Here is a 27,199-nt window from a genome sequence, read left to right on the forward strand (position 1 = left end):
GCACAAGCAGGGGGAGCGTCAGAGAGAGAGGGAGAAGCAGGCTTCCCGTTGAGCAGGGAGTCCGATGCGGGGCTCGATCCCAGGACCCTGGGATCACGACCTGAGGCGAAGGCAGATGCTTAACCGACTGAGCCACCCAAGCGTCCCTCATTCATGTAATTTTTTGATTGATCTAATTTGCCATCCATTCCGAGTTTTCCTGTGTTCTTCTAAGTATGTCCATCGTCCAGGTGGCTCTTGTATTGCCTACATTCTATTGTAGTTAGCCATGAAAAAGAGAATTTATTTACTATGCATTTAATATTATTATATAAAAAATATATTTATAACAAAAACTAATTATGAAATATTTAAAATATAAAGCATTATGTTAACATTATTAAGTTAATATTTTACACAAGTATGAATAATGAATTATATCATTTAGTGAAAATTATATCATTTAGTGAAAATCCATGATTTTTATCTTATTTACAAATAGCTCTATGAATGTAAAAAAAGGAATAAGAAACACTGGCCACTTTAATTTCACCAAAAAAAATGGTTGGAATTAATAAAATTAATCAATGAGAAAGCATGCATATATTCAGCATTTAAATCATGTATGTTGAAAGGAATGTTCCAACTTAAATTTGCTAGAGTTTATTCTTTCCACTAAAACAGACTGTTTCTTGAGTGTCCATATATGTGAGGAAGATAGGTGACAGCCTTACAAGTTCTTTAAAAAATGGTGTATGTATTTCTCACAACATTGAGGGAAGAGTATTTAATGGAAAGGAGTATGGATTTCTTTTTTTCTTTTATAGAATATGTTAGGCTGATACCAGAATTTGCAAGGTACATTATTCAGATTTGTAACATTTTCATTCAGGAGACTTATCTGAGATACATCTAGCTATTTAAATCCCATCAGAAACAATAATTGTGTATGTGTGAGAGAGAGAGAAAAAGAAATATCCACAAAACTCTTGAAGACTGAGAGTTAATTATCTTAGGAAGCTGCAGGTTAAGTCTAACCTCAGAATTCATCTTGAAAGAAAATGGTCATGTGATCAATTGTAATGTGCCATATTTTTTCGGAAGAGATAGCTACTATGTTAATTAATCCTGTGCTTTCTGCTCACTGAACAATGCTGCAGCAGAATTTGGCATATTGGCACAGAAAACCCACACAGCAATGGCATATATGCAAATTTATGCATTAATTAGTTGGTAATGTGTTAGGTAGGAGTTTTTTCATTCATATTAGGAGGATATTTTATTATTAAAAAGAATTAATCAGACTGCTGATTGTTTGGTAGTGCATTTGGCCATCAACTTGTTTTCTGGCACTGAACCAACGTAGCCCATTCTGAAGATACTATTTTGGTGATCCTATCTAAAAATTTAGAAGTTTCTGCATAAAAGAATTCTTAGATTGTTATGTAATGTAGAACAATGCATCTCAGACTTTAATATGCATACAGAACACCTGGGCATTATGTTAAATACCCTTTCTTATTCAGTGGGTCTGGGATGGGACCTGAGATTCTGCTCTGTATCACAAGCTTCCAGGTGATGCTGATGCTGTTGGTCCACAGACCACGTCCAGTAGCAAAAATATAAAGAACCAGACTTCAGGTAGAGGTAGGATAGGGTTTATCCTATTGTGAATGCCTTTATCAGAAATATGGTAATTTTGTGTCCCTTTGTTCACTCATGTGAGATTGAATGTAACATCTTACTAATCTTACATTAGTGTAACATTTTACTAATATGACAATAGTTTTGACCTCATGGACCCCCTGAAAGCCTCTCAGGGACCTTCCAGAGATCCTTGGGCCACACTTCGAGAAATGCTGGCATATAGGAAACTATACATTGTATGTTTGTGCTTACTGCAAGTAATACTCACATCAATGTAAATAACCCAGAAAACGACCCAAAGACTGGCAGAACAAACTCCACAACTAAATGTAGAGGAGAGGCCACACTGAAGAGGGTAGGAAAGGCAGAGATGTAGTGGGGAGCTAAACCCTGCGAGTCTGGCCACTGGAGGCAGGAAGCAGTGGGCATGGAGAGGGGTGAGAGACTAGCACACCAGGGTGCCTGCAGAGAGAAAACAGGTCCCCACAGCATCTGGCTCTTTGAAAATACACGGGGCCAAATTTCACGAATTCTTGGAACCAGCAGGTCTTAAAGCACAGAGCTTTAAAAATCAGCAGGTTCCATGCTGGGATAGCCTCCAGGGTAACGGGAAGCCAAGTCCCTGCCCTTAAAGAGAAAGCAAGAGAAACAGCCTGAGGAGAGACAGCATAGAAGCAGCATTTACAAAAGCACTTCGAGCATACAGGAGAGAGAGTTATTTACTAAACTCAGAGTTCTGTGAGGGACTTCTCCAGGAACAAAGGAGCTGGCAGGCACCATTTCGCTCCCCCACCCCCCAACATAAACACACAGCCACCTGTGGAAACCAGTGTGGCATAAACATCCACCACTTAATTTGCTTACACCATGCCCCTCCCTCTCCAGCTGGGCCTGACTCCGTCGCAGCACTGGGGGTCCCCTCCCCCAGATAACCAGTGCAAACCTTGCCAACACTGTATCTCCCAACTCTGCCCTTAACACCATCTGGGTCCTGGTGACAGCAGCTTGTCAGCTCCCACGGAGAACACACACACACCCTGTTAAAACTGCACCCCCACTGGCACACACTTTACAGAGTAGCCCAGGCAGGCCTCAGTCTCCACAATGGCTGCACACGCCCTGCGGAAGAGAACCACCCACACAACTTCATTGAGATTAGAAGGAGAGATAAAGAGTTTCCCAGACAAACAAAAATTAAAGGAGTTCATGACCACTAACCCAACCCTACAAGAAATGTTAAAGGGGACTGTGAGTGGAAAAGACAGTAAGAGTAAGGAAAGTAGGAAACACAAAAGTAGTAAAAGTAAGTATATCTGTAAAACTCCGTCAAGGGACTCACAAGTGGAAGTAAAATATGATACCATGTACTTAAAAGATGGAGAAGAGAGGAGTAAAAATTGGGTTCAAACAAGTGACCATTGGGTCACCTGTGTGGCTCAGTCGATTAAGCATCCAACTCAGTTTCAACTTAGGCCGTGATCTCAGTGTCATGAGCTTGAGCCCTGCATTAGGCTGGGCACGGAGCCTGCTTAAGATTCTCTCTTTCCTTCTCCCTCTGCCCCTACCCCCCCAACACAGACTCTAAAAACAGAACAAAACAAAACTTAAGCAACCATCAACCTTAGGTAGACTGCTATGTGCAGAAGATGTTATAAACAAACCTAATAGCAACCACAAACCAAAAAACAGTGATATGCAAAAAACAGAGAGAAAGGAATCCAAGTAAATCACTAAAGAAAGCCAACTTACGGTGAGAAAAGAAAGCAAGGGAAGAAAGGAACAGAGAAGATCCATAAACACAAAAAAACAACAAAAAAAATAAAATGGCAATAAATACATACCTAACAATAATTACTTTGACCGTAAATGGACTAAATTCTCCAATCAAAAGACCCTGGGTGATGGAATGGATTAAAAAAAAAAAACAAGACCCATCTATATGCTGCTTACAAGAAACAAGCTTCAGACCTAAAGACACATGCAGGCACACCTGGGTGGCTCAGACAGTTAAGTGTCTGCCTTTGGCTCAGGTCATGATCCCAGGGTCCCGGGATCGAGCCCCGCATTGGGCTTCTTGCTCAGCTGGGAGTCTGCTTCTTCCTCTCCCACTGTCACTCCCTCTGCTTGTGCTCTCTCGCTCACTCTCTCTCAAATAAATAAAATCTTTAAAAAAAAAAAAGACATATGCAGATTGAAAGTGAGGGGATGGAGAAACATTTATCATGCAAATGGGTGTCAAAAGAAAGCCGGGGTAGCAATATTTATATCAGACAAAATTGACTTTAAAACAAAAACTGTAACAAGAGACACAGAAGGATACTATATAATCGTTAAGAGGACAATCCAACAAAAAGACATAATAATTGTAAATATTTATGCACCCAACATGGGAGCACTCAAATATATAAAACAGTTAATAACAAATATAAGTAATACAATACTAATCAATAGCAATACAATAATAATAGAAGACTCTAACACCCCACTTATATCAATGAACAGATCATCTAAACAGATAATATACAAGGAAACAGTGGCTTTGGATGACACACTGGGCCAGATGGATTTAAGATATATATTCAGACATTCCATCCTCAAACAGCAGAATACACATTCTTTTCAAGTGTACAAGGAACATTCACCAGAATAGATAACTTATTAGGTCAAAAAATAATCTTGATAATTTCAAAAAGATTGAAGTTACACAACGCATCTTTCTGACCATACTGCAATGAAACTAGAAGTCAACCACAAGAAAAAATCTGGAAAGAGCACAAATTGATGGAGATTTAAAAAACATGCTACTAAACAATGAATGGGTCAACCAAGAAATCAAAGAAGACGTAAAAAAATAGATGGAGACAAATGAAAATGAAAACACAACAGTCCAAATACTTTGTGATGCAGGAAAAGCAGTTCTAAGAAGTTTATAGCAATTCAGGCCTACCTCAAGAAGCAAGAAAAATATCAAGTAACTTGACCTTCCATCTAAAGGAGCTAGGAAAACAAGAACAAACAAAACCCAAAACCAGCAGAAGGAAGGAACTAATAAAGATTAGAGCAGAAATAAATGATATAGAAAGTAAAAAAAAACAATAGATCAATGATACCAGGAGCCAGTTCTTTGAAAAGATCAATAAAATTGATAAACTCTAGCCAGACTCATCAAAAGAGAGAGAAGACTCAAACAAAATCAGAAACAAAAGAGAAATAACCAACATCACAAAAATGCAAAGGATTGTAAGAAAATATTATGAAACTTATATGCCAACAAACTGGGCAATCTAGAAGAAATGGGTAAATTAGAAACATATAACCTACCAAAACTGAAACAGGAAGAAATAGAAAATTTGAACAGACCGATCACCAGCAATGAAATTGAGCCAATAATCAAAAAACTCCCAACAAACAAAAGTCCAGGACCAGACAGCTTCACAGGTGAATTCTACCAAATATTTAAAGAAGAGTTAATACCAATTCTCAAACTTTTTTTCAAAAAATGGAAGAGGAAGGAAAATTTCCAAATTTATTCTATGAGGCCAGCATTTTCCTGATTCCAAAACCACATAAAGATACAACAACAAAAAAATAACTACAGGCCAATATCTCTGTTGAACATAGATGCAAAAATCCTCAACAAAATATTAGCAAAGCAAATCCAACAATACATTAAAAAAAAAATCACTCACCATGATCAAATGGGATTTATTCCTGGGATGCAAGGGTGGTTCAGTATAAACAAATCAATGTGATACATCACATCAATAAGGGAAAGGATAAAAACCATATGATCATTTCAATAGAGGCAGAAAAAGCATTTGACAAAGTACAACATCCATTCATAATGAAAAAAAACAACTCAACAAAGTAGATTTACAGGGAACATATCACAACATAATAAACACCTTATGTGAAAAACCCACAGTGAACATCATACTCAATGTTGAAAAATTGAGATCTTTTCCTCTATGGTCAAAGAACAGACAGGGATGTCCACTCTCACCACTGTTATTTAACATAGTAGTGCTGGAATTTCTAGCCACAGCAATCAGATAAGAGAAAGGAATAAAAGGCATCCACATTGGTAAGGAAGAAGTAAAATTTGCACTATTTGCAGATGACATGATACTATTTATAGAAAAACCAAAAGACTGCGCTAAAAATCTACTAGCACTGATAAATGAATTCAGTAAGGCCGCAGGACACAAAATCAATGTACAGAAGTTCACTGCAGGGCGCCTGGGTGGCTCAGTTGGTTAAGCTACTGCCTTTGGCCCAGGTCATGATCCTGGAGTCCCGGAATCGAGTCCCACATCGGGCTCCCTGCTCAGCAGGGAGTCTGCTTCTCCCTCTGACCCTCTCCCCTCTCATGCTCTCTATCTCATTCTCTCTCTCAAATAAATAAATAAAATCTTAAAAAAAAAGAAGTTCACTGCATTTCTATACACTAGTAAGCAGCAGAAAGAGAAATGAAGAAAACAACCCCATTTGCAATTGTACCAAAAATAATAAAATACTTAGGAATAAACTTAACCAAAGAGGTGAAAGACCTGTACTCTGAAAACTGTAAACACTGACTGAAAGAAATTGAAGACAATACAATGAAATGGAAAGACATTCGATTGGAAGAATAGAGATTGTTAAAACATCTATACGACCCAAAACAATCTACAGATTTAATGAAATCCCTATCAAAAATACCAACAGCATTTTTCACAGTCCTAGAACAATCCAAAAATTTGTATGGAACCACAAAAGACCCCAAATAGTCAAAGCAATCTTGAAAAAGAAAAAACTGAAGGTATCACAATTCCAGACTTAAAGTTATATTACAAAGCTGTAATAATCAGAATAATATGATACTGGCACAAAAACAGATACATAGATCAACAGAACAGAATAGAAAGCCCAGAAATAAACCCACAATTATGTGGTCAATTAATCTTCAACAGAGGAGGCAAGAGTATGCAATGGGAAAAAGACAGTCTCTTCAATAAATGGTGTTGGGAAAACTAGACAGCTACCTACAAAAGAATGAACCTGGACCACTTTCTTACACCATACAAAAAAAAAAATAAATAAACTGAAAATGGATTAAAGACTTAAATGTGAGACTGAAACCATAAAAATCCTAGAAGAGAGCACAGGCAGTAATATCTCTGACATTGGCCATAAGAACATCTTTCTAGATACATCTGAGACAAGAGAAACAAGAGCAAAAATAAACTATTGGGACTGCACCAAAATAAAAAGCTTCTGCACAGCAAAGGTAACAACCAACAAAAACAACCTACTGAATGGAAGAAAATATTTGTAAATGACATATCCAGTAAAGAGTTAGTGTAGAAAATCTGTAAGATCAAAAACCAAATAATCCAATTAAAAATGGGCAGAAGACATGAACAGACTAACAGATATATGAAAAGATGCTCAACATCACAGATCATCAGGAAAATGCAAATCAAAACTACAATGAGATATCACCTCACACCTGTCAGAATGGCTAAAATCAAAGGAAACAAGTGTTGGTGAGGATGTGGAGAAACAGGAACCCTGGTGCACTGTTGATAGGAATGCAAACTGGGGCAGCCACTGTGGAAGACAATATGGAGGTTCCTCAGAGAGTTAAAAATAGAACCACCCTATGATCCAATAATCGCAATAATTTTTTGGGTATTTACCCCAAAAATACAAAAACACTAATTCAAAGGGATACATGCACCCTTTTGCTTATTGCAGCATTATTTATAATAGCAAAATTATGGAAGCAACCTAAGTCCATCAACAGATGAATGGATAAAGAAGCTGTGATACACACATACACACACACACACACACACACACACACACACAGGAATATTATTCAGCCATAAAAAGGAATGAAATCTTGCCATTTGCAACAACATGGATGGAGCTAGAGAGTATAATGCTAAGCAGAATAAGCCAGTCAGAGGAAGACAACGGCATATGATTTCACTCATATATGGAATTTAAGAAACAAATAAACAAAGGGAGAAAAAAAGAGACAAATCAAAAAACAGAATCTTAACTATAGAGAAAAAAACTGATTTTTACCAGAGGGGAGATGGTGGGGATTGGGTGAGATAGGTGAGAAGGATTTGAGTACACTTATCTTGATGAGCACTAAGTAATATGTGGAATTGTTGAATCACTACATTGTACACTTGAAACAAATACAACATTGTATATTAACTACACTGGAATAAAAATAAAAACCTCTCTTTCTTCTTCTGACAGAAAAAAGACAAATTGCTAGAAAATTTAGGAGAAATACTAGGAACTTGAAACACCTTTTATATTATTAAATATCTTGTTATAAGAAAAAATAACCCTTCTAAATAATCTATCTTAGTTTTAAAGGACATATAGGTGAATATTTGATTCTTGTCATTTTTTTTCCCCTGGATTTTGTGTTTGCAAGTCTCAATAACTTTCTTAATGAGATCTAATGTAGTGAGCCTGAACATTTACATGACTGAGTCTAAAAACTGTTTTCCATATTGCTTTCTTATATTTATGCTTAGTCAGGTTTTTTTTTAATCTTTTTTAGCACCTTATAATACACGTTTTTTGCCTCCTCAGCAACCGTGTTGAAGCATGGACAAGAGATGTTGCTTTCTTACTCAGACAAGAAGGCAGACCGATGGTTAATCTTATCCCTAAAAAGACTAAAGTAAGAGTAATGGAAAAGGACTGGAAGAATACAGACAGAGCAGTAAATTGGTTAAGAAAGGAAGCAAGTAATTACACTCAACCATTTGTTCTGTACTTGGGATTAAATTTACCACATCCATATCCTTCACCATCTTCAGGAGAAAATTTTGGATCTTCAACATTTCACACATCTCTTTATTGGCTTAAAAAGGTAAGTACACTATTGTGTGCTCAAAAGTACAAGTTAACATTATAAATTGTATGTTATTGGTATTTGCCCACTGCTTCTTTTATTATCACTTTTAAAGAAAAATTTGAAAATTCTGTATCATAGTAAATCAAGTATGACCAATAACTGGTTGCAAAAAACAAAGGGGCAATTTTACAGAAATGAAATAAGTATTAAAACTCAGTAATCTACTTCTGAGTTGAACACTTTGAATATAATGTGTCTATAAAAAAGGAAACTGGGGAGCCTGGGTGGCTCAGTTGGTTGAGTGTCTGACTCTTGGTTTCAGCTCAGGTCATGATCCCAGCGTCTTGGGATCGAGCCCTGGGTCAGGCTCTTCGCTCAGTGCGGGAGTCTGCTCAGGATTCTCAATCTCTCCCTCTGCCCCTCCACCTCTGCCCTGCCACTACCACCACCTCCCCCCCCCCCCGCCAGCTTGTGAGCTCTCTCTCTTAAATAAATAAAATCTTAAGAAAAAGAAAGAAACTAAAAGATGTTCTCTTAAGCAGGCAGTCTTCACTTGGCAGAATTCAGGGGGTAAAAGTGACCATGCAAGCTGAAACTATACAAAGAGATCTCAACAATCAATTGAGAAAATGACCATTTTTCTAGGACTCTTAAAAACATTTGTCAAGGGGCACCTGGGTGGCTCAGATGGTTGGGCTTCTGCCTTCAACTCAGGTCGTGATCTCCAGGTCCTGGGATCAAGCCCCATGTCGGGCTCCCGGCTCGGCAGGGAGTCTGCTTCTCCCTCTCCCTCTGCCTTTCCCCCTGCTTGTGCTCTCTGTCTGTCTCTCTCTCAAATGAATAAACAAAATCTAAACAACAACAACAAAATTTGTCAAAACATTAAGCCTCTCTTATTTTGGGTTATAAATGTGCAGGGAAATGAAAAAAAAAGACAGTAAAACTAATGTTGAATGCACTGTAACTGAAAATACTAGAAATATTGAGGATTAAAGTGTTTTGGGTTTTTGAAAAAAAAAACATAAGAATTTGAACTGCTTGTCTTCTCACTGTATAACAAGATATGGAGCAAGCATCTTCTCTAAGTCTTGGCAGACTGCCCCATCTCTTTCTAAATGTGGATCACCTTCCAACATTTTACGCTTTGAACTTCCAATGTGATGATATATTTCTGAGAGTTCTTTTAACCTATGGATTTTTGCCAGTGTCACTTTCTCTAGGATATGCTCACCCTTTTGTTTTGCAACGACCTTCCTGTTTTTATCAATGAGTTTATCTACACTAAGTTCCTCTGGCTGCATAGCTAGAGTGTATCAAATGGTGGCAGTGTCAACATTCCCAGGTTGGCTCTCTTTTCTATAACTCTAGTTAATGTTTGATTCAGATTTCACGTACAGTGTTATCACTTTCTTATTTTTTTACTGTACATTCATCTTTTTTGACCAATCCCTCTTTTGATTATCCATTTTTGTAAAAATGCCACATGGAGGTTTCACTGGGAGAGAAGGACGCAGCCCAGCTACACCTTGGCTGTACGTATGCATACTAAATAAATGATAAGCAGGGACCAATCACTGATAGACTTTGAAAAAAATAATATGATTAGTCACTGATTGGGACACACACCTGTAATATACAGGGATTTGTAGACTAAAGAGCTAGCAGTATTTGAATGTGAAAGTTTGTACTTTATGCAGTAACTCACAGTTAATATAGTTTGGTAATTAAAATGTGTGTTGTTGGGGGACTGGTGTTATTTAACTAAACTGTGGTAAATGAAATCCAAGCACATCTGAACCATGCAAACGGAACCACCTGTGTTTTGAAAGGTATCAACTTAAATTGAATTTAAGTTGCTTTAAAAATTCTAATCAGAAATGCTGTTTAGTGAACCCTGTTTCAAAGGAAACAATGTCAAAACTGTAGATACTTCATGTCTTCTAAAAAAGTTGTAACTGGCTCTATCTTGAAAAATTAGTACTAGCCTAATGAGCTGAATCAAATAATTTATAAGTAAATAGTAAGTAGATATCTGAGGTTTTTAAGTTACATGACTAAAAGAAGTATATGACTTAAGTTTAGTCTTGTTTTCACCAAAACTATAAGCATTCATACGTATTAAAAAGTTGTATTTGTTCCTAGCAAACATTTGGCTGTCTCACTAGATATTGGCAGTTTTACTAGTGAACTACTGGGAACAAACTCTAGATTCTGAGCCTGTTGATTCTGGAATTTTGAGTTGGTCACACACTATATTAAAAAGCTTGGATACTTTTTCTCGACTAGAATACCGTCTAATATAGCTCATGTTTTTCATTGTCATGTATAATTATAAAAATAATTTTCATAACTCACTATATACACAGATGTTAATATATACATTTTGTTGTTACTAGTCATAACAATTTGTTCCTAATTATGTATTTGATTTACTGTTTTCTTTACGTAACTCATAACTATTTTCTTCTACAATCCTAAGTAATTAAGCATTGTCTAGTTCACCATACATACTTGTTGGAAGAGAAGAATATTACTACCTTGTTTTTCTCTCCTTTTTAGGTTTCTTATGATGCCATCAAAATCCCAAAGTGGTCACCTCTGTCAGAAATGCACCCTGTAGATTATTACTCTTCTTATACAAAAAACTGCACTGGAAAGTTTACAGAAAAAGAAATTAAAAATATTAGGGCCTTTTATTATGCTATGTGTGCTGAGACAGATGCCATGCTTGGTAGGTGGTCTATTTAATAAGCAATTAAATGAAGAAAAAGTGTAATATTTTTCCAACAAACTGTGATCGTGCTGGTTGCTGACTTGTATGAACTTCCTCAGACAATGTTTTACAACAGTTTCTTAGATGCTAAAGGCTTAGAATTATAAAAATCTTGACACATATAAAAATTGGATAATTTGCATTATTAATCATGGAATAAAAAGCCTTTTCTATCTTAATTATTCATAAATTAATAAATGCTCAGATTTGTTCATACATAAAGACAGGACCATAGAAGGCTATTACCTGCTTGACATAAAACTTTTTACCTGCTTTACACAGGAATCAGTATTTAACCAAACACAAGTACACATGTGACAGGTAATTGTAAGGCAGCTTAGATTCTAAGAGATAAGAGTTTAGTCACAGAATCTTGTGAATTCTCCCAGACTTGTAATAATTAGAAAACAAAACCGTTCTTCCCAGGCCCTTTAGCGTAGGGTTTAACTAAACCTGACATTATTTTCCCCATGTGTAGTCTGGTCCAGAATCATATTGACTTTCCTTCCCTAGTTCAGCTCAAAACTCTACCTGCTTCCATAAGATGACTGTCAAGAATGTGTTTTGCCTACTCACTTGTAGAGTTAATGGCAGTTTCCAGTTTAGATTGGAGAACCCTTGGCTTAAAAAAAAATCCATCTTTCTAACAAGTTATTTTCATATTTTGGTATACTTTAGAGTGGAGCAAATTACATTAGTGGAGTGTGGGAAGCACCTCTTCTGTACAAAGTAAATTTTGAGAGTGAACAAGTGAGTAGCTATTTCTTAAGAAGCATTCATTGGGCAAAAATAGAAAAGTATAAAGCAGAAAGCAAAAAAATATATATGGATTAATTATTTATAATATATGAAGTATAATATGAATTAAAAGTCTTAAGGATTTTCCAAGTACTCAATCTTAAATGCAAATGAGATTTAAAGTAAATTTCTTTAATCGTAAATCCACACAAATGTTGAATTGTTTTTCATATTTTCTGATGTTAATGAGTATTCACCCATTTGCACCCTGGAAATCACTTTTGAAAGTTTGCAGCTATCCATTCATCCATATCTACTAAGGTGAAATACTACATATATATATATATATATATATATATATATATATATATATAATGTTGCTGTGGGGAGTATGGGAATACCTCTTGAAGTCTCTTAGAGAAAAAAATGCAGCAGCTCACTACAAAGTTTATGAAATAGGTTATATCTTGTTATATCCACACTAGTCTCGCCACCAAATTGTATTTCTTACTGTTCCCTGTGTTTGTTCAACAAATATTTAGTGCCCACTAGGCACTAGCACTATCAGGCCCCATTTGGGGCACTGGTAGTACTAATTGAATATTATTAAGAAATCACACTTTTTAAATTAAAAACACTAAGCTCTTGCTCCCCCTCAGGACCTTTGTATTTGCTTTTCCCTCTGCCTGGGATCCTCTTGCCTTTGCTTTTTACATGGCTGGCTATTCTCAGTCTTTAGCTCTCAGTCCAAACACCACCTCCTCAGGGATGTCTTCCCAACCACCATAAGTTAGTATACCAGCCCCACCATCCTACTTACTCTCTACCTTATCATCTTGATTGTTTACATCATGATCATCAATTATTTTGTCTATTTACTTGTTTACTGTCTGCTTTCCTTGAACAAGGGGAGCCTTATGAGAGCAGGGACTTCAGTGTTACCAAGATTGCATCCCAGGTGCCTAGCTTTGCATCCATGATGCCTGGCACATAGTAAGAACTCAGTAAACATTTACTGGATGAGTATAAACACCAGCACTTGTAACGTGTTGTTGTAACTACAGCAGAATACGAGTTGTAGAGGCCTTGGAGGACAGTGATTCAGTCCACCTGAAGGAGCAGGCAGTGTTTCACCAGGGAGATAATGCTTGAGCTTGGTCATAAAGGAAGAATGGGAATCTGCCAAGTAGAAGGTGGAAGAAAAGGCATCCAACACAGAAGAAAGCAGAGAATGTACAGAGGCAAGAAAGTCTAACCTAATTATTACTAGTTCAGGGATTCTAAGTAGTGTAGGACTATAAAAGGTAAAGGTCTAGGGGGTAGTTAAGGGCGCTGAGCTCGCTAAAGACTTAGACAATGGGAAATTTTGAAAAAGTTTTAAGCTGGGGTATGACATGATCAGATATTTTAGAAAGATAGCCACCCCAGTGGTACAAGAGTTAGAGGGGAAAGAGATATGTGAGCAAGAAGACCAATTAGGAAGCCATTATAGTTGTCCAGTTGGAAGATCCTGATGGTATGCACTCTGTAAATAACTCCATAGAACAGTGGGTCTCAGTTTGACTGGACCTCAGAATCACCTGTAGGTTTTGTTTTAATAATACAGACCCCCCTGTAGGCCATGATTCAGGAATTGCCAAAATAGGGATGACTCTTCTCTCTGGCCTATGCCTTTCGGTGATTCTTTTAATTACAACGAAGAGGACACTAAGAGACAGGGACTGGTCAGAGGAATTTTACTGTCCATTTATTCCCTATCCAAGAATATGCTAAGCCTGACCTGCCAATTGGGGATCTGGGAGAAAGGGTAGCAGGGAGAAGGAGTTCTGACCTCCCATGGGGCAGAAATTGTAGGTCAGTGATAATACCGATCCTTTCATTGTCTGGGACACCGTATAGTGCTGACATCTAGAGTTGTCTTTCTTTTTTCATTTAAGTAACCAAGGGGAAAAAATGTTTTCCCCAATCTCTGAGAGGAACATAGAAAGCAAGCCAGCATAATCTCCAAATAAAGAAACTTTTGAACCTCCAGATGAAGAAACTTATCCTCTCAGTACTGTATTTTCTCCTTCCTCTCTTTCATCTGTCAGGTGAAGAGCAGGCACATGAAATGTGGCATACCTTACTTAAGAGCACTAGCTAACATTCACATGTTAAGAAGCATCCTCTTGTGAGGCAGAGTTGTTATAAACTTACTGTAATAGAACACAAACTAAAAACTCATTAAGATTTATCTCAATTCGTATTGTAGGAGAAATTATTTTAGCTCTTCGCCAGTTAGGTCTTCTTCAGAAAACTATTGTCATATACACCTCAGACCACGGAGAGCTGGCCATGGAGCATCGTCAGTTTTATAAAATGAGTATGTATGAAGCTAGTGCCCACGTTCCACTCTTGGTGATGGGACCGGGAATTAAGGCCAACCTACAAGTACCAAATGTTGTTTCTCTTGTGGACATTTACCCAACTATGCTTGGTAAGTAACACAATTCCATAAATATTTATTTGTAATAATATTGGCCAATGAATAAGCCAAGTAGTGAGAGACTTTGCTGACTTGTTCATAACCTTGAGCAATTCTTTTAACTGTGAGTCAAATCCACATCTGAGAAATGAGGATGATACTCCTCAGGTTCCTGTAGCCTTCATGTACTACAGTCATTTTTCCCTTCAAAAGATTCACGATTGGGACATGACTATAAAGTAAGCCACAGAAGATATTCAGGTTCATGACTTTATAGATATGATTTGCGTATCATGTGATTCTCTGCCACCACCTCTCAAAAGTGTAAGAAGCTCCCTTCTGGATTATTTTACCCATTTTGAAACTATGAATTTTGTACAGTGTTACAAAAGCCTCTTAATCGAATGTATAAACCTGTTTCTCCTCAGAATCTTTAGATTGTTCTGTGCTAAGAACTTCACTAGCTTCTTAATGTCTATACACATAACCATACATCTAGAACAGCAACATATGGATAGGGGAAGTTAACAGTTTTTGTTGAAGGTAACAGAACAACATCAGCAAAATCAGAGGAAATTATATAGAACTGTTCGTCTCTATCTAATTTAGCAGACTACTTTAAGTTCAATAACATTTAAATACTGAAATCCTTCTGTTCTAATGCACCATCAATTACAAAAAGTACCATCTATTTATAAATAGATTTTGGTGAAAGAAGAAGATAATACAACTTAAGATATGTATGTTTCACAAGTATATATCAAAATGTGAAAGAAACATATATCTGAAAACCAAAGACGTAAGAAAGTTCTTTTTTATCTCCTTTCTGCTACAAAGTCCTTCCATTCATTTAACTGAAGACTATTCCAGGGTCCTAAAATTCTTTAGGGTGAATTTTTTTCAGTGCCTTTTCCCTTTCTCTTTTATTTTACATCACTTCTTGTATATTTGAACACACTTCTTTGTTGTTCTTTTGCCTGATATTTTTAATCTCTTTAGTTTCTTAGTTGTCATTTGCTCATTCCTCTATATCCCCCAAAACAATTACACTTAGTCGTTATCTCTGCCACTTTCTGGCTCCCTCACATTTCAGACAATCCTGATTACTTCCTCATTTCTGTTTTGATAAGTTTATGTATGATTATGTATGTCTGTGTCTCTCTTATCATCTTTATAGTTTTAGGAACAGGTGCTTCTTTTTTTAAAAGATTTTATTTATTTGGCAGAAAGAGCACAAGCAGGGGGAGCAGGAGAGGGAGAAGCAGGGTCCCCGCTGAGCAGGGAGCCCGATGCGGGGCTCAATTCCAGCACCCTGGGATCATGACCTGAGCCAAAGGCAGACGGTTAACCGACTGAGCCACCCAGGTGCCCTTAGGAATGGGTGCTTCTTGATGGTGGCATCTTTTTGTAGTTTCCTCCCCTAGTTTTTCCTCATGTAGAAGTCTCTCCACCCCATTTCCAAATTTGCTGAACTTTTTAACCTTGTTCTGTTTTTTTTGAAGGGCAGTGACCAGAACTGCAAATGATCATGAAAGGTTGGGATGATTCTTTCTCAGTATCCCCTCAATATATTTCATAGTGATAGTTGACATTTTGTTTGTCTTTCTGACTCTAGCAGCTCAACTGACCATTATGTACAGGGAGCTGTCTGCAGTGAGTCCTACTCTGTCTATGCTTAGTCAACCTATCACCTGATAACGTAAGGTGATTAATATGCATTATTTAAGCCATTTTTCTTTAAATCTTGTTTTATATTTGCCTACAATGCAAATTTTTCTACTCTACATTTTTGATCCACCATTAACACTACTTGCCATTTTGTACATCATAAAAGTTAAAAGGCATCTGCAAGATTTCACAATGGAAGATTTCACAATGTATTTACCTAATAGATTATATAAGAAAACACTAAATAGGGCGCCTGGGTGGCTCAGTCGTTAAGCATCTGCCTTCGGCTCAGGTCATGATCCCAGGGTCCTGGGATCGAGTCCCACATCGGGCTCTCTGCTCAGCGGGAAGCCTGCTTCAAGCCTGCTTCTCCCTCTCCCACTCCCCCTGCTTGTGTTCCTGCTCTCACTGTGTCTCTCTGTCAAATAAATAAATAAAATCTTTAAAAAAAAAAGAAAAGAAAACACTAAATAAAATTGCTTAGAATGAGGGAATTTATTATGAGAATACCTGCCTATCCCTGGCTAATTTGTGTTGCACAACAATAAGCATTTCATTAGCCAAAACCAAACATTGCCAGAAACTCCTTCCATTCCTTCCCTACTCTTCTGGAAATTATGTAGGTGCTCTCCAATTTCTTTTTTCTGCAATTTGTTAATTATTACAATTTTCTAAAACTCATAGTTCTTTGTAGATTTTTACTTATTTTTATCTTTCATGGATTCTTCGTAATAGACTCCTTCTGAGTCACATTTCCCTACAGAATATATTAACAGCATTTAAATCATGTGTTGATTAGATCTGCCCAACTAGAGTAAAGGAAATTAAGCCAAAAATCAGCGTCTCTCTAATTCTAAACTGGAAATTAGCATCTTCAGCCTTAGCACAGTTTATAATATGTTTCATCACAAATATTTTTATCACCAAAAGGGAAAAGTTACTTTTATGTGGTTGGGGCAGGAAGGAGAATATCTGTACATGGGTCTTTTTATATAAAATATTGAAACATCCCACTGACCAGATGTTAACCGGAGATAAGGTAGAAAGAGAATGAAGGGGTACAGCAAGAATCTTATGCTGGAGCCAGGAAACAGCATGACAACATTATCATTTATCTAAAATTAACCTTTTTGCAAATGATAAAGCGTTAATATTAATAGAGCTCTTACAAATCTATAGGAAAAAGAGAAATACCCTACCCAAAAAGTGACCGAAAGATATAAACAAATAATTCACAAGAGAAGATACACAAATGGCCAAGATATTTTATTTTATTTATTTATTTATTTACTTATTTTTAAAGATTTTATTCATTTATTTCAGAGAGAGAGAGAATGAGAATTTAAGCACGAGAGGGAAGAGGGTCAGAGGGAGAAGCAGACTCCCTGCTGAGCAGGAAGCCCGATGTGGGACTCGATCCCGGGACTCCAGGACCATGACCTGAGCCGAAGGCAGTCGCTTAACCAACTGAGTCACCCAGGCGCCCTGGCCAAGATATTTTAAAGGTTCAAACTCGGTAGTGAGAAAAATATTAAAACAAGAAGATACCAATTTTCTTTCACATATAGAGTTTGCAAAGATTAAAAAAAGAATTAGAAAATATTCTCTTGGAAATAGGCCTTTCCTTTTTCTGCTTCTGGGAGTATAAACTGGCAGATTTTCTGGAGGCAATGTGGCATTATGTTCCAGGTTACTCAGAAATATGCATACTTTTTGACCTAGAAAATCCAATTTTAGAAAATAACCTATAGTTATATACAAAGATTTATCTCCATGGATATTTATTGTAGTATCACATTAAGTTAAAGAATTAGAAACAATTTGAACACCGAGTAGAAACAGATTGGGTAAAAAATAGTCAATTTTATTTTAAATGGTGAAATGATATGTGAAAATGGCACCCATGAATTAATGAAAAGAAAATGTAGGCTTTAAACTGTATAAACAGAGTTTTTTTGTTTTATTTATTGAGATAGGGTGTATCTAATATATTGTCCAAATCAGCACATTTTTTAGACTATTAACAATTACACCAGGATTAACAGGCATAAACGGAGTCTATCGCCTTGTTGAACACTCTCACCAGCCAACAAGGCAAAATTGTTCTGATAGTCTGTGTTTAATCTGATGTTTCAATCTATCTTTTAAAACGAAATTGCTCAGTACTGGAAGAGTTTAAAGCTACTTCAGTGAAGATTAACTCAAAAATTAGACCCACAGGACAGTATGTTCTATTTCACCTCTGCTTAATAAATAACATATACAGATTGTGATAACGTATCTACAACCAACTTTTTATTTTGTGATTCTTCTAACCAATTAGGAGTTTACAATAGATATAAAACATAATCTAGTCTTAGGATTCTAAAGGCCCTTTCTTTATTATCTTAGCCATAGCTGTATTATTTTGTATGACTCTAAATTACACCCAGAGTATGGGATTAAATTTCTTAGATCAAAGCCTCAAGCCAGACCTCCTCTTCCGTTACACTTATGGATCTCATAAATATCATATAAAAGATGGTGATTAAAAGCACCTGAAATAGAGGGATATTAAATAGGAAAAAACAATTGGGATTCATGTTTTAATAAACCTACCTTACTATGAAGAGCCTGTTCAAATTTAAGAGGCTACAATGCTTTTATTAAAAAGTCTGAATTTACAAATAGTTTTTGAAAGGTATTTACCTATACCTGAAATTAATATTGCACAGCATAATAAAATTAATAAAAACTTGGGGAAAAATATAAAAGGTTTTTGTTTTTTTTGGTACTGAGCTTGTTTTTTTATTCCGAATTAGATGACAGTTTTTTTTTTTATTTTATTATGTTATGTTAATCACCACACATTACATCATTAGTTTTTGATGCAGTGTTCCATGATTCATTGTTTGCATATAACACCCAGTGCTCCATGCAGTACGTGCCCTCTTTAATACCCATCACCAGGCTAACCCATCCCCCTACCCCCCTCCCCTCTAGAACCCTCAGTTTGTTTCTCAGAGTCCATAGTCTCTCATGGTTCGTCTCCCCTTCCAATTTCCCCCCCTTCATTTTTCCCTTCCTGCTATCTTCTTCTATTTTGTAGCATATAGTATATTATTTGTTTCAGAGATACAGGTCTGTGATTCAACAGTCTTACACAATTCATAGCACTCACCATAGCACATACCCTCCCCAATGTTTAAAAGCGTTTTTTTTCTTTCCTATAAAATGGTATTTTACGATGAAGTAGAAAGGGTATTCTTAGTCTGTTAATCTTAATAGTCCTTTATGGTATACTATCACATTATCATTTTCTAATACTGGCAGAAAAGTGCCATTTTTATGAACAGGAATTCTTTATACTATTAAAGTTGATATCACTTCAGAGATTATTCTTTAAAAATTACTCGGACGATATTTTTTCTTCTCTAATAATCTATTATCAGCATCTTTTGGCTCTGTTAGAAATAAAGGTAGTCTCACTTTAAAATTAAAATTGTTTTGATTTTCTCTTTTATACTTACTTTCATGTGAATTTTTTCTTTTAATACTTGATCTTTTTTGTAAAACACCTGCCTTCCCCTCACATAAAAGATAAATCCATATTTTTTGAATTGTGAAAATGTAATTATATAAAAATGCACTTGTGTTTAAAAGAATGCTTAATTGTGAAGGATTCAAATTGCAAAACCCTTCTTGTTACAAGATCTTAGTGGAGGGTTGGGAGAAGCATTCTACACAGACTCTTTTGTTTTTATTATCTAAAAAATATTCTGAAGTTGAGTAACTACAGTAAAGCAAGACTTGTGTTGTAGTACTGAAGAATCCAGAGATCCTGGCGTCAGACTGCCTAAATTCAAATCCCTCCTTCAGTATTGGCCTTGGGCAAGTTACTTAACATCTCTGGTCTTCAATTTTCTTATCAATAACATGTAAATAATAGTGGCCATTGCAAAGCTTAGAACAATGACTGGAACATGGCAAACAATTAAATGTTAGGCATTATCATCATTAGTAGTTTTTATTCTTCAGTATGCCCTAAAAAATGTACATAGTTTGCATCATGGCCATACCAGTCTAATCTTTTATCTACTCATGCTCAGGAAGAAATATAATCTTATCTCTCTTCAGGAAACCATCGTATATATCCAGGTCTGCATTTTTCCCTATTTGTTTACTGTTTTAAATTCAAGGCACTTTGTTGAGAATTCTGCAGTTACTTTTCATCTTTGCTTATACTACCAAGAAAGATGAAACTTACTTAAAACAGAATTAGAATGACAGATCTGCCAGAAGAAAAAAACACATGAAAATGGTTTTAAACAAAGATCAAAGAGCTTTTTGAAATGCAGTTCAAGCTAAAGTGCTTTTAAGGAAATCATTGATAAATATATGAGAAGTGAGTACCCCACTTCCTGTGGCACAGAAAAGTTAATACATATGTAAAGTATTTATTAAATACTGTGGGTATGTGACATGGGTTTTATTCTTCATCAGTTTACAAAGGTGTAATATACCACTACTTATAGCTGGCAACAAGTCACCGTTCTCTCTTGCCTGGACTCCTGCAGTACCTTCCTGCACCCACCTTCCTCTCAGACCGCTTTCAGTCAATTCACCATGCAGTAGTTAGCGTCAGGCGCAGCATGCTTCTACTCAAGAGCCTCTGCTGGTTTCCCTTTCACACAGAGTAAAATTCAAAATCTCTCCTTGCGCCTGGGATTCCAACAAAATCTCTCAGTCCTCTTTTACGTACCTCTCACCTACTCTGCTCCAGCCATTCAGGGCTCCTTGGTGTCTGGGGAATGGACTAAGCAGGCTCCCACCTCAGGGTGTGTATACTTGCTCTTCCCTGGGAGGATGCCCTTCCCCCAGGTATCTACAGGACTCACCTTGGCCCTTCCTTGGGGTTTAAATGTCACCTCATCAGAGAGGCCTCCCCTGACCACACTATATAAAACAGCACCTGAACACATACTCGCCATCATTCTGTCTCCCTTGTCCTGCTTTATTTTTCTTCATTGCACTTAGCGCCATCTGACATGTTTGTTCATCTGTCCCCACATATTAGAATGTAAGCTCTAGGAGAGCTTACCTGCCTTGTCCACTGTTGTTTCCTTACACCTGGAACAGCACCTAGGTCATTGAATGAATTAAAAAAAAAATACTTAACTGCACTCTTATCCCAATTTACTACTGACTTCTCATTAAACACAGGAGAACCATGTCAATTTTCTTAGTCTTCCCAACTTTTTTAGGAAAATTAGGCTAAGAATTGATCTGAAATAAGGTATTTCTAAGCATCAGAGGTTATTTAAAATGCTGAATACAGGAACTTGTCAGTCCTGGATATATACCAGTTGGTCTCTGCTTCCCAATCATCTTTGAAGTCCCCTTCTCTCCCTTCCTACACCTCCCTAGTGGTGCCCCCTAATGGCTGCCAGGCAGACCAGCCTGACCCAGCCTGTTGCCCTGCTACTTGCATTCCTTATAGTAGACCTCATAGTAGTGGCCTCCTGCCTTGTAAGTTTTATCTTGAGCGGTCCCTTTCTCTCACATCCTCTTTAATGTCTTTGCTCCTTTTGTTTTTAACCAGTTACCTCCGATATTTCTTTCTTTCTCCAAAAAAGTCCATGATTATGATTGATTGGCAGGAAATTAGTACTTGTAATATGCCCCTTCCAAGGAAATGGGAGAATACGGATTTTTAAATTATGTTATATGTAAAACATGTACCTTCAAAAGACTTATAGAGGTCTTTCTCTACCTCTTTATTCTCCTGAAATTAACCTATTATTCCTCAAATACTTAGTCATGTTAATTTTCTTATTCAATTTTGTTTAACTCCTAGCATTGCAGATATATTACTTCCTATTTTTCATTGGAAATATTTAATTATACTTAAAAACATGGAACATGGAAACCAGAAAAGGGGTGAAAAGGCAACTGCAAACTCATTTTGGAACTATCCCAAGTACCCAGTCATAATTAATGGTAGTTTTTCTATAGGAAAAAATAGTTTGAGTTCCAAATACCCTAAAAGCATTTTTTAAAAATAACCTTATTTTGGGGTGCCTGGGTGGCTCAGTCGTTAAGCATCTGCCTTCGGCTCAGGTCATGATCCCAGGGTCCTGGGATCGAGCCCCGCATAGGGCTCCCTGCTCCGCGGGAAGCCTGCTTCTCCCTCTGCCACTCCCCCTGCTTGTGTTCCCTCTCTCACTGTGTCTCTCTTTGTCAAATAAATAAATAAAATCTTTAAAAAAATAAATAAATAAAAATACCTCATTTTTAAGTTAGACATTTCTCATGCTATATTTTATATGTTTATATTTGATAAGGGGATAATAAATTATTTTTCCCTAAATCAGTATGTTCTGCAAAACACTAGCCCCTCAATATGCTGCTTGAGGGTAAAAATGTTATGTCATCAAATAACTCTGGGACAAATGGCATACTGTTATACCACCCTTAAAGGTTTATGATATATATATCAGCAATAAATTTACATCTACAACAAATTTGCCTACTTAATCACTGTTTGCAAAGATATATGACTACTAAGCCCCTTTCTCATATAGGTCTTTTATCTTAGTATTTGGTGAAACAAATTTGAGAAACAACTGTAATTATTTATCTTTCAGAAATAAAGAACTGATTAATATCTGTTGAGGGTTTCCTATCAGGTACTGTTCTCAGAACCTTACATAAATTATCATATTTAAACCTAAAATAAGTGTATGAAGTACAGGTATGATTATTATTCACCTTTTACAAATGAGGAAACTGAGCTTCAGAGTGGTTAACATCATGTCCAAGGGCACAAGGCTAATGAAGTAAGCGTTTGGACCTAGGCCATCTATTTACAAAATCCATATATGGTCTTTGGTCTCCACAACCTCTAACGATGTCATTTATGAATATTTCAACTAATGAAAGAATAAGTTATTTAAAAATATTATGTTATTTTGTTACATAGATATTGCTGGAGCTCCTCTGCTTCAGAACCTGAGTGGATACTCTTTGTTGCCATTATCATCAGAAATGTATAAATTCAAAAACCTACATCCGCCCTGGATTCTGAGTGAATTCCATGGATGCAATGTGAATGCTTCCACCTATATGCTTCGGACCAACCAGTGGAAGTATATAGCCTACTCTGATGGTACTTCAGTATTGCCTCAACTCTTTGGTAAACCTATTGATATATTTTTAAGTGTAGAATTATATGGAATGAGCTGACCTCCATAGTGTTGCTCAAGAGATCCAGTCTCCATTGGTTAAATAAATAAATATCTGCTGCTTCTTAGGCCAGGACAATCTACAAAAGGTTACCCATGTGAGGTGCAGCTTCTTTGCAAATCATCTGAATTCCAGAGCAAGTGTCCAAAGGCTTTTGATCAGGGTCTCAAGACTGAAACCACAGTTTTCTCTGATCAAGGTGTCTTCTAATGTTCATGGTTATTTTCCCAAACAGTAGTCAACACCCTCTCATTATCCCTTGGTTTCAGCTGTTCTGGAGATTAATCCCTGTATCTTGTGAAGCCTGACATTCTACATTTATTATATAAGATGATACCATTATCCTCATTTTATAGAGAAGACTAGGTGTGAAAGAGATTCAAATACCTGTGCAAGATCTCACAGCTAAGTGGCAGAACTGGGATTTTAACCCAGGTGTAACTTCAAAATCCATGCTCCTTCTACTCCACAAAGATGCCTGCCTGCTAGCTTCACTACTCCATAAATTAATTTTATTTTTCAATTTTTTAAAGATTTATTTATTTATTTATTTATTTATTTATTTATTTATTTATTTTTGCGGGGAGAGAGCGTGCACAGAGGGGAGGGGCACAGGGAGAGGGAAAGAGAGACTCTCAAGCAGACTCCCAGCTCAGCACAGAGCCTGACGTGGGCCTTGATCCCAGGACCCTACGATCATGACCTCAGCCAAAATCAAGAGTCGGACGCTTAACCAATGGAGCCACCCAAGCACCCCTCTATGAATTAATTTTAAAGCAACATTATTAAATTCAGGTTTTACTTATCCTTTGCCCCCCTTTTTCACATAAAATATGCCATTATTAATATTTATTTATCCCTAAGTTTCCTTTCCAGTTAGAAATGTCAAAATTATTAACTCCAAATAATTCTTTAGGGGCTAAACTGATTGGCCTCCTCCTCCCCCCCTTAACTCAAAGAGCAGGAGATTCTTGGCTTCAAAAGGAAGTCCTTAAATTTTCATCCTGATATGCAAGGGCATCTCTTGCCCAATTCCCTGGACCTGTTCTGCAAAAAAAGCAGATGTGACTGTGAATGGATCAGTGGGTGAGCCTGCCTTTCCTGTATTCTCTGGGGTTTATTCGCTGACTTCCCTTTCCCAAAGTGGTACCATCTGAAGTCATCTAACAAAGTCAAATGTCTTCAGGGCTCTTCTGGCAAATGCACCACATAGGTTCATCGAGGTTTTTCCATCAACATGTAATGTTCATTTATTATCTTAAGTAAATCGTCATAAGATCTTTGATTTGCTATTTTTCCAATTAGATTGGCATCCTGTTATATTTTCTGTCTTCTTTTTACCTAGGTAAAAAGGGTATTTATGTTCTGAAATATTTATCATTCTTTTCTTGGTGGTAGCAATTGAGATACATTCTTATTTCCATGGCTATTTGCTCAAATGGACGGTGTTGATGAACTGAATGTTCAAAAATCCAAGCACAAGATGTTAAAATATATAGAAAACTAAGAATAAGTGAGGTTGCAAGAATATGACTTGACTATGTAAAGAATTCTTATATCTGGAAAGTGTGGGGCTGTTGAAATGGGAGACTATAAGCATTACTATTTTTTTTCTCTGTATGTCATAGTAAACAAGGCATCAAAACCAGGAAGAATTAGGGCTAAGCCAGCTTTCTAGTGATAAGAGTTCATCTATTTCTGCCACCCAGGAATGGATAAGAAAAAAACATGAGATAGCAGGATGATGGTAGGAAGGTAATTTGGACATAGATTTAGAGAACTTCCTTCATTTTATTGTGCTAAGAGGAACTGAAAATAAAAATAAACTCAAATACATTATCTGTCACAGAGTAATGGCATTCTAAAATATGTTTTTGTAGCAGGTAGCTGTTTTGACAGCTATTTCATTTTTTTCTTCCAGATCTTTCCTCAGATCCAGATGAACTAACAAATATTGCTACACAATTTCCAGAAGTTACATATTCTTTGGATAGGAAGCTTCGTTCCATTATAAACTACCCTAAGGTTTCTGCTTCTGTCCACCAATACAATAAAGAGCAGTTTATCAGGTGGAAACAAAGTATAGGGCAGAACTATTCAAATGTTATAGCGAACCTCAGGTGGCATCAGGACTGGCTGCAAGAACCAAGGAAGTATGAAAGTGCGATTGATCGGTGGCTTAAAACCCCCACTAATCCTAAAAAAATCTGAACTAAAGCTAGAAAGTAATGTTCTAAAGCAACACCTAGAGACAATGGTAAGAGATCATGATTAGATCATGATTCATATGTTTGTTTTAATAATTACTGATTTTTAGTTACTTTTAAAGAATGTATTCTATTTTAAGATAAAGTAGTAATCGTTACAGAATTATATATTTTCAAAAATGATTACTATCAAGACCTCTTTCTTACTTTTAACAACTTGACATATTAAAAGGATGGAAGCAAGTAGTATAATATAAAGTTATATTCCTCTGAATAATATGGAATATAGACAATTTTAACAATTATGACTTATGAACCATAAAATAGTTATTTGTATTTGATGGTGTCTGATGAGTTATTTGCATCTGATGGGGCATAAATCATTTGGATGTATTTGATGGGAGTATTCAGAGTATTTGATGGCACACAGATCCTGGATCTGGCTGACTTTATTACCGGTTTTTAAAATTGGTAATATATGCACAAGGTACAAAAGAGAGAACAAATGAACACGAAGTGTCCCTCTTTTCCCAGTTCCCCTTCCTGGGGCAACTATAACCACCTTCCTAAGTATCCTTTTAAAGACACACAGTATATCTAACAAACAAACTTTGTATTCCTCACTTCCCCACAAAAGGGAGCTTACTCTATAAAATGTTCTGCATCTTGCCCTTTTTTCCTCTCACTTAAAAATACCTAGAAGTGAAATTGCTGGGGCAAGACTGTATCTAGCAAAATAACTCCAGAGAAGTTATACCAATTTAAATTCTCACCAGTAGTACACTTCCTCCCATCCTTCACCAACCTGATAAATAAAAAATATATTCTTTTTAATGTTTTTATTATGAGTAAGATAGATATTTTCATATATTTAATAGCCATTTGAATTTCCTTCACTGTGACCTTTCCTATTTCTATTCTTTGCCTATTTTTCTATTGCTTGTCTTTTTTATTATAGGCATGGTTTTGGATCTTAGCTTTTTGTCTGTAAGAGAAGCTGCACATTTTTTTTTCCTTTTTGTAATTTGTCTTTTGACTTTGTTTTGGTGTTTTTAACCTGTGGAAATTGTTATTTTCATGCAATCAAATTTATGAATCTTTGCATTTATGGCTTTGGGATTTTGTGTCATACATATTCAGCATGGTATTCCCCACTTAACTTCTTTTAGAGCTTTATTTTTGTCCTTAGATCTTTGCCCCCTCTGGAATGTATTCTATATTAGAAATCTAACTTTAGTTATTTTAAGATGGCTACCCAAATGACCTTTTATTGAGTAAATAACATTTGTCTCCTTGGTTAGAAAATGCCACTTCATTATATAACACCTTTTATTGAATAAATTATCTTTTTCTCTATTGATTTGGAATGTTGTTTTATCATATTCCAAAGTCTCGTTTACATTTGGGTCCTTTCAGAACATTTTTTATCTTCCCATGGACCAATCTACTTTGTTTACTGATGCAGTAGTCCATCTCTGGTCAGACTAGTTCCTTTCCAACACTTTCCTTTTTCAGAGTTGTCCTGGCCACTCTTGCTAACTTAGGTTTTCCACACAAATTTAGAATAAGTTTGCCTGGCTCAGAAATGAAAAATTTTGTTAATCTTTTTATGAAACCATATGAAATTT

At 36.4% G+C, this 27,199-nt stretch overlaps 2 protein-coding genes across 4 annotated transcripts in view; one reads left to right on the forward strand and one right to left on the reverse strand.

Annotated features, from left to right (window-relative positions):
- The window catches only part of ARSK (arylsulfatase family member K), a 44,596-nt gene extending 18,975 nt beyond the window's left edge, over positions 1–25,621 (forward strand). The window contains exons 4-8 of one of the 2 annotated variants that reach the window (XM_028089299.1): positions 8,230–8,512; positions 11,057–11,228; positions 14,260–14,484; positions 23,102–23,314; positions 25,286–25,621. In XM_028089299.1, coding sequence (XP_027945100.1) covers positions 8,230–8,512; positions 11,057–11,228; positions 14,260–14,484; positions 23,102–23,314; positions 25,286–25,575 — 1,183 coding nt within the window. In that variant the 3' untranslated portion in view covers positions 25,576–25,621. The remainder of the gene's footprint in view (positions 1–8,229; positions 8,513–11,056; positions 11,229–14,259; positions 14,485–23,101; positions 23,315–25,285) is intronic. The other variant, XM_028089300.1, reaches the window with a different exon arrangement.
- The window catches only part of SKIC3 (SKI3 subunit of superkiller complex), a 169,659-nt gene that overhangs the window by 113,630 nt on the left and 28,830 nt on the right, over positions 1–27,199 (reverse strand). The window lies entirely within an intron of this gene.

The sequence above is a fragment of the Eumetopias jubatus genome, unplaced genomic scaffold, assembly GCF_037043125.1.
Source record: "Eumetopias jubatus isolate StellerSeaLion01/CBP00866 unplaced genomic scaffold, mEumJub1_p1.0 scaffold_5, whole genome shotgun sequence".
Taxonomy (NCBI): domain Eukaryota; kingdom Metazoa; phylum Chordata; class Mammalia; order Carnivora; family Otariidae; genus Eumetopias; species Eumetopias jubatus.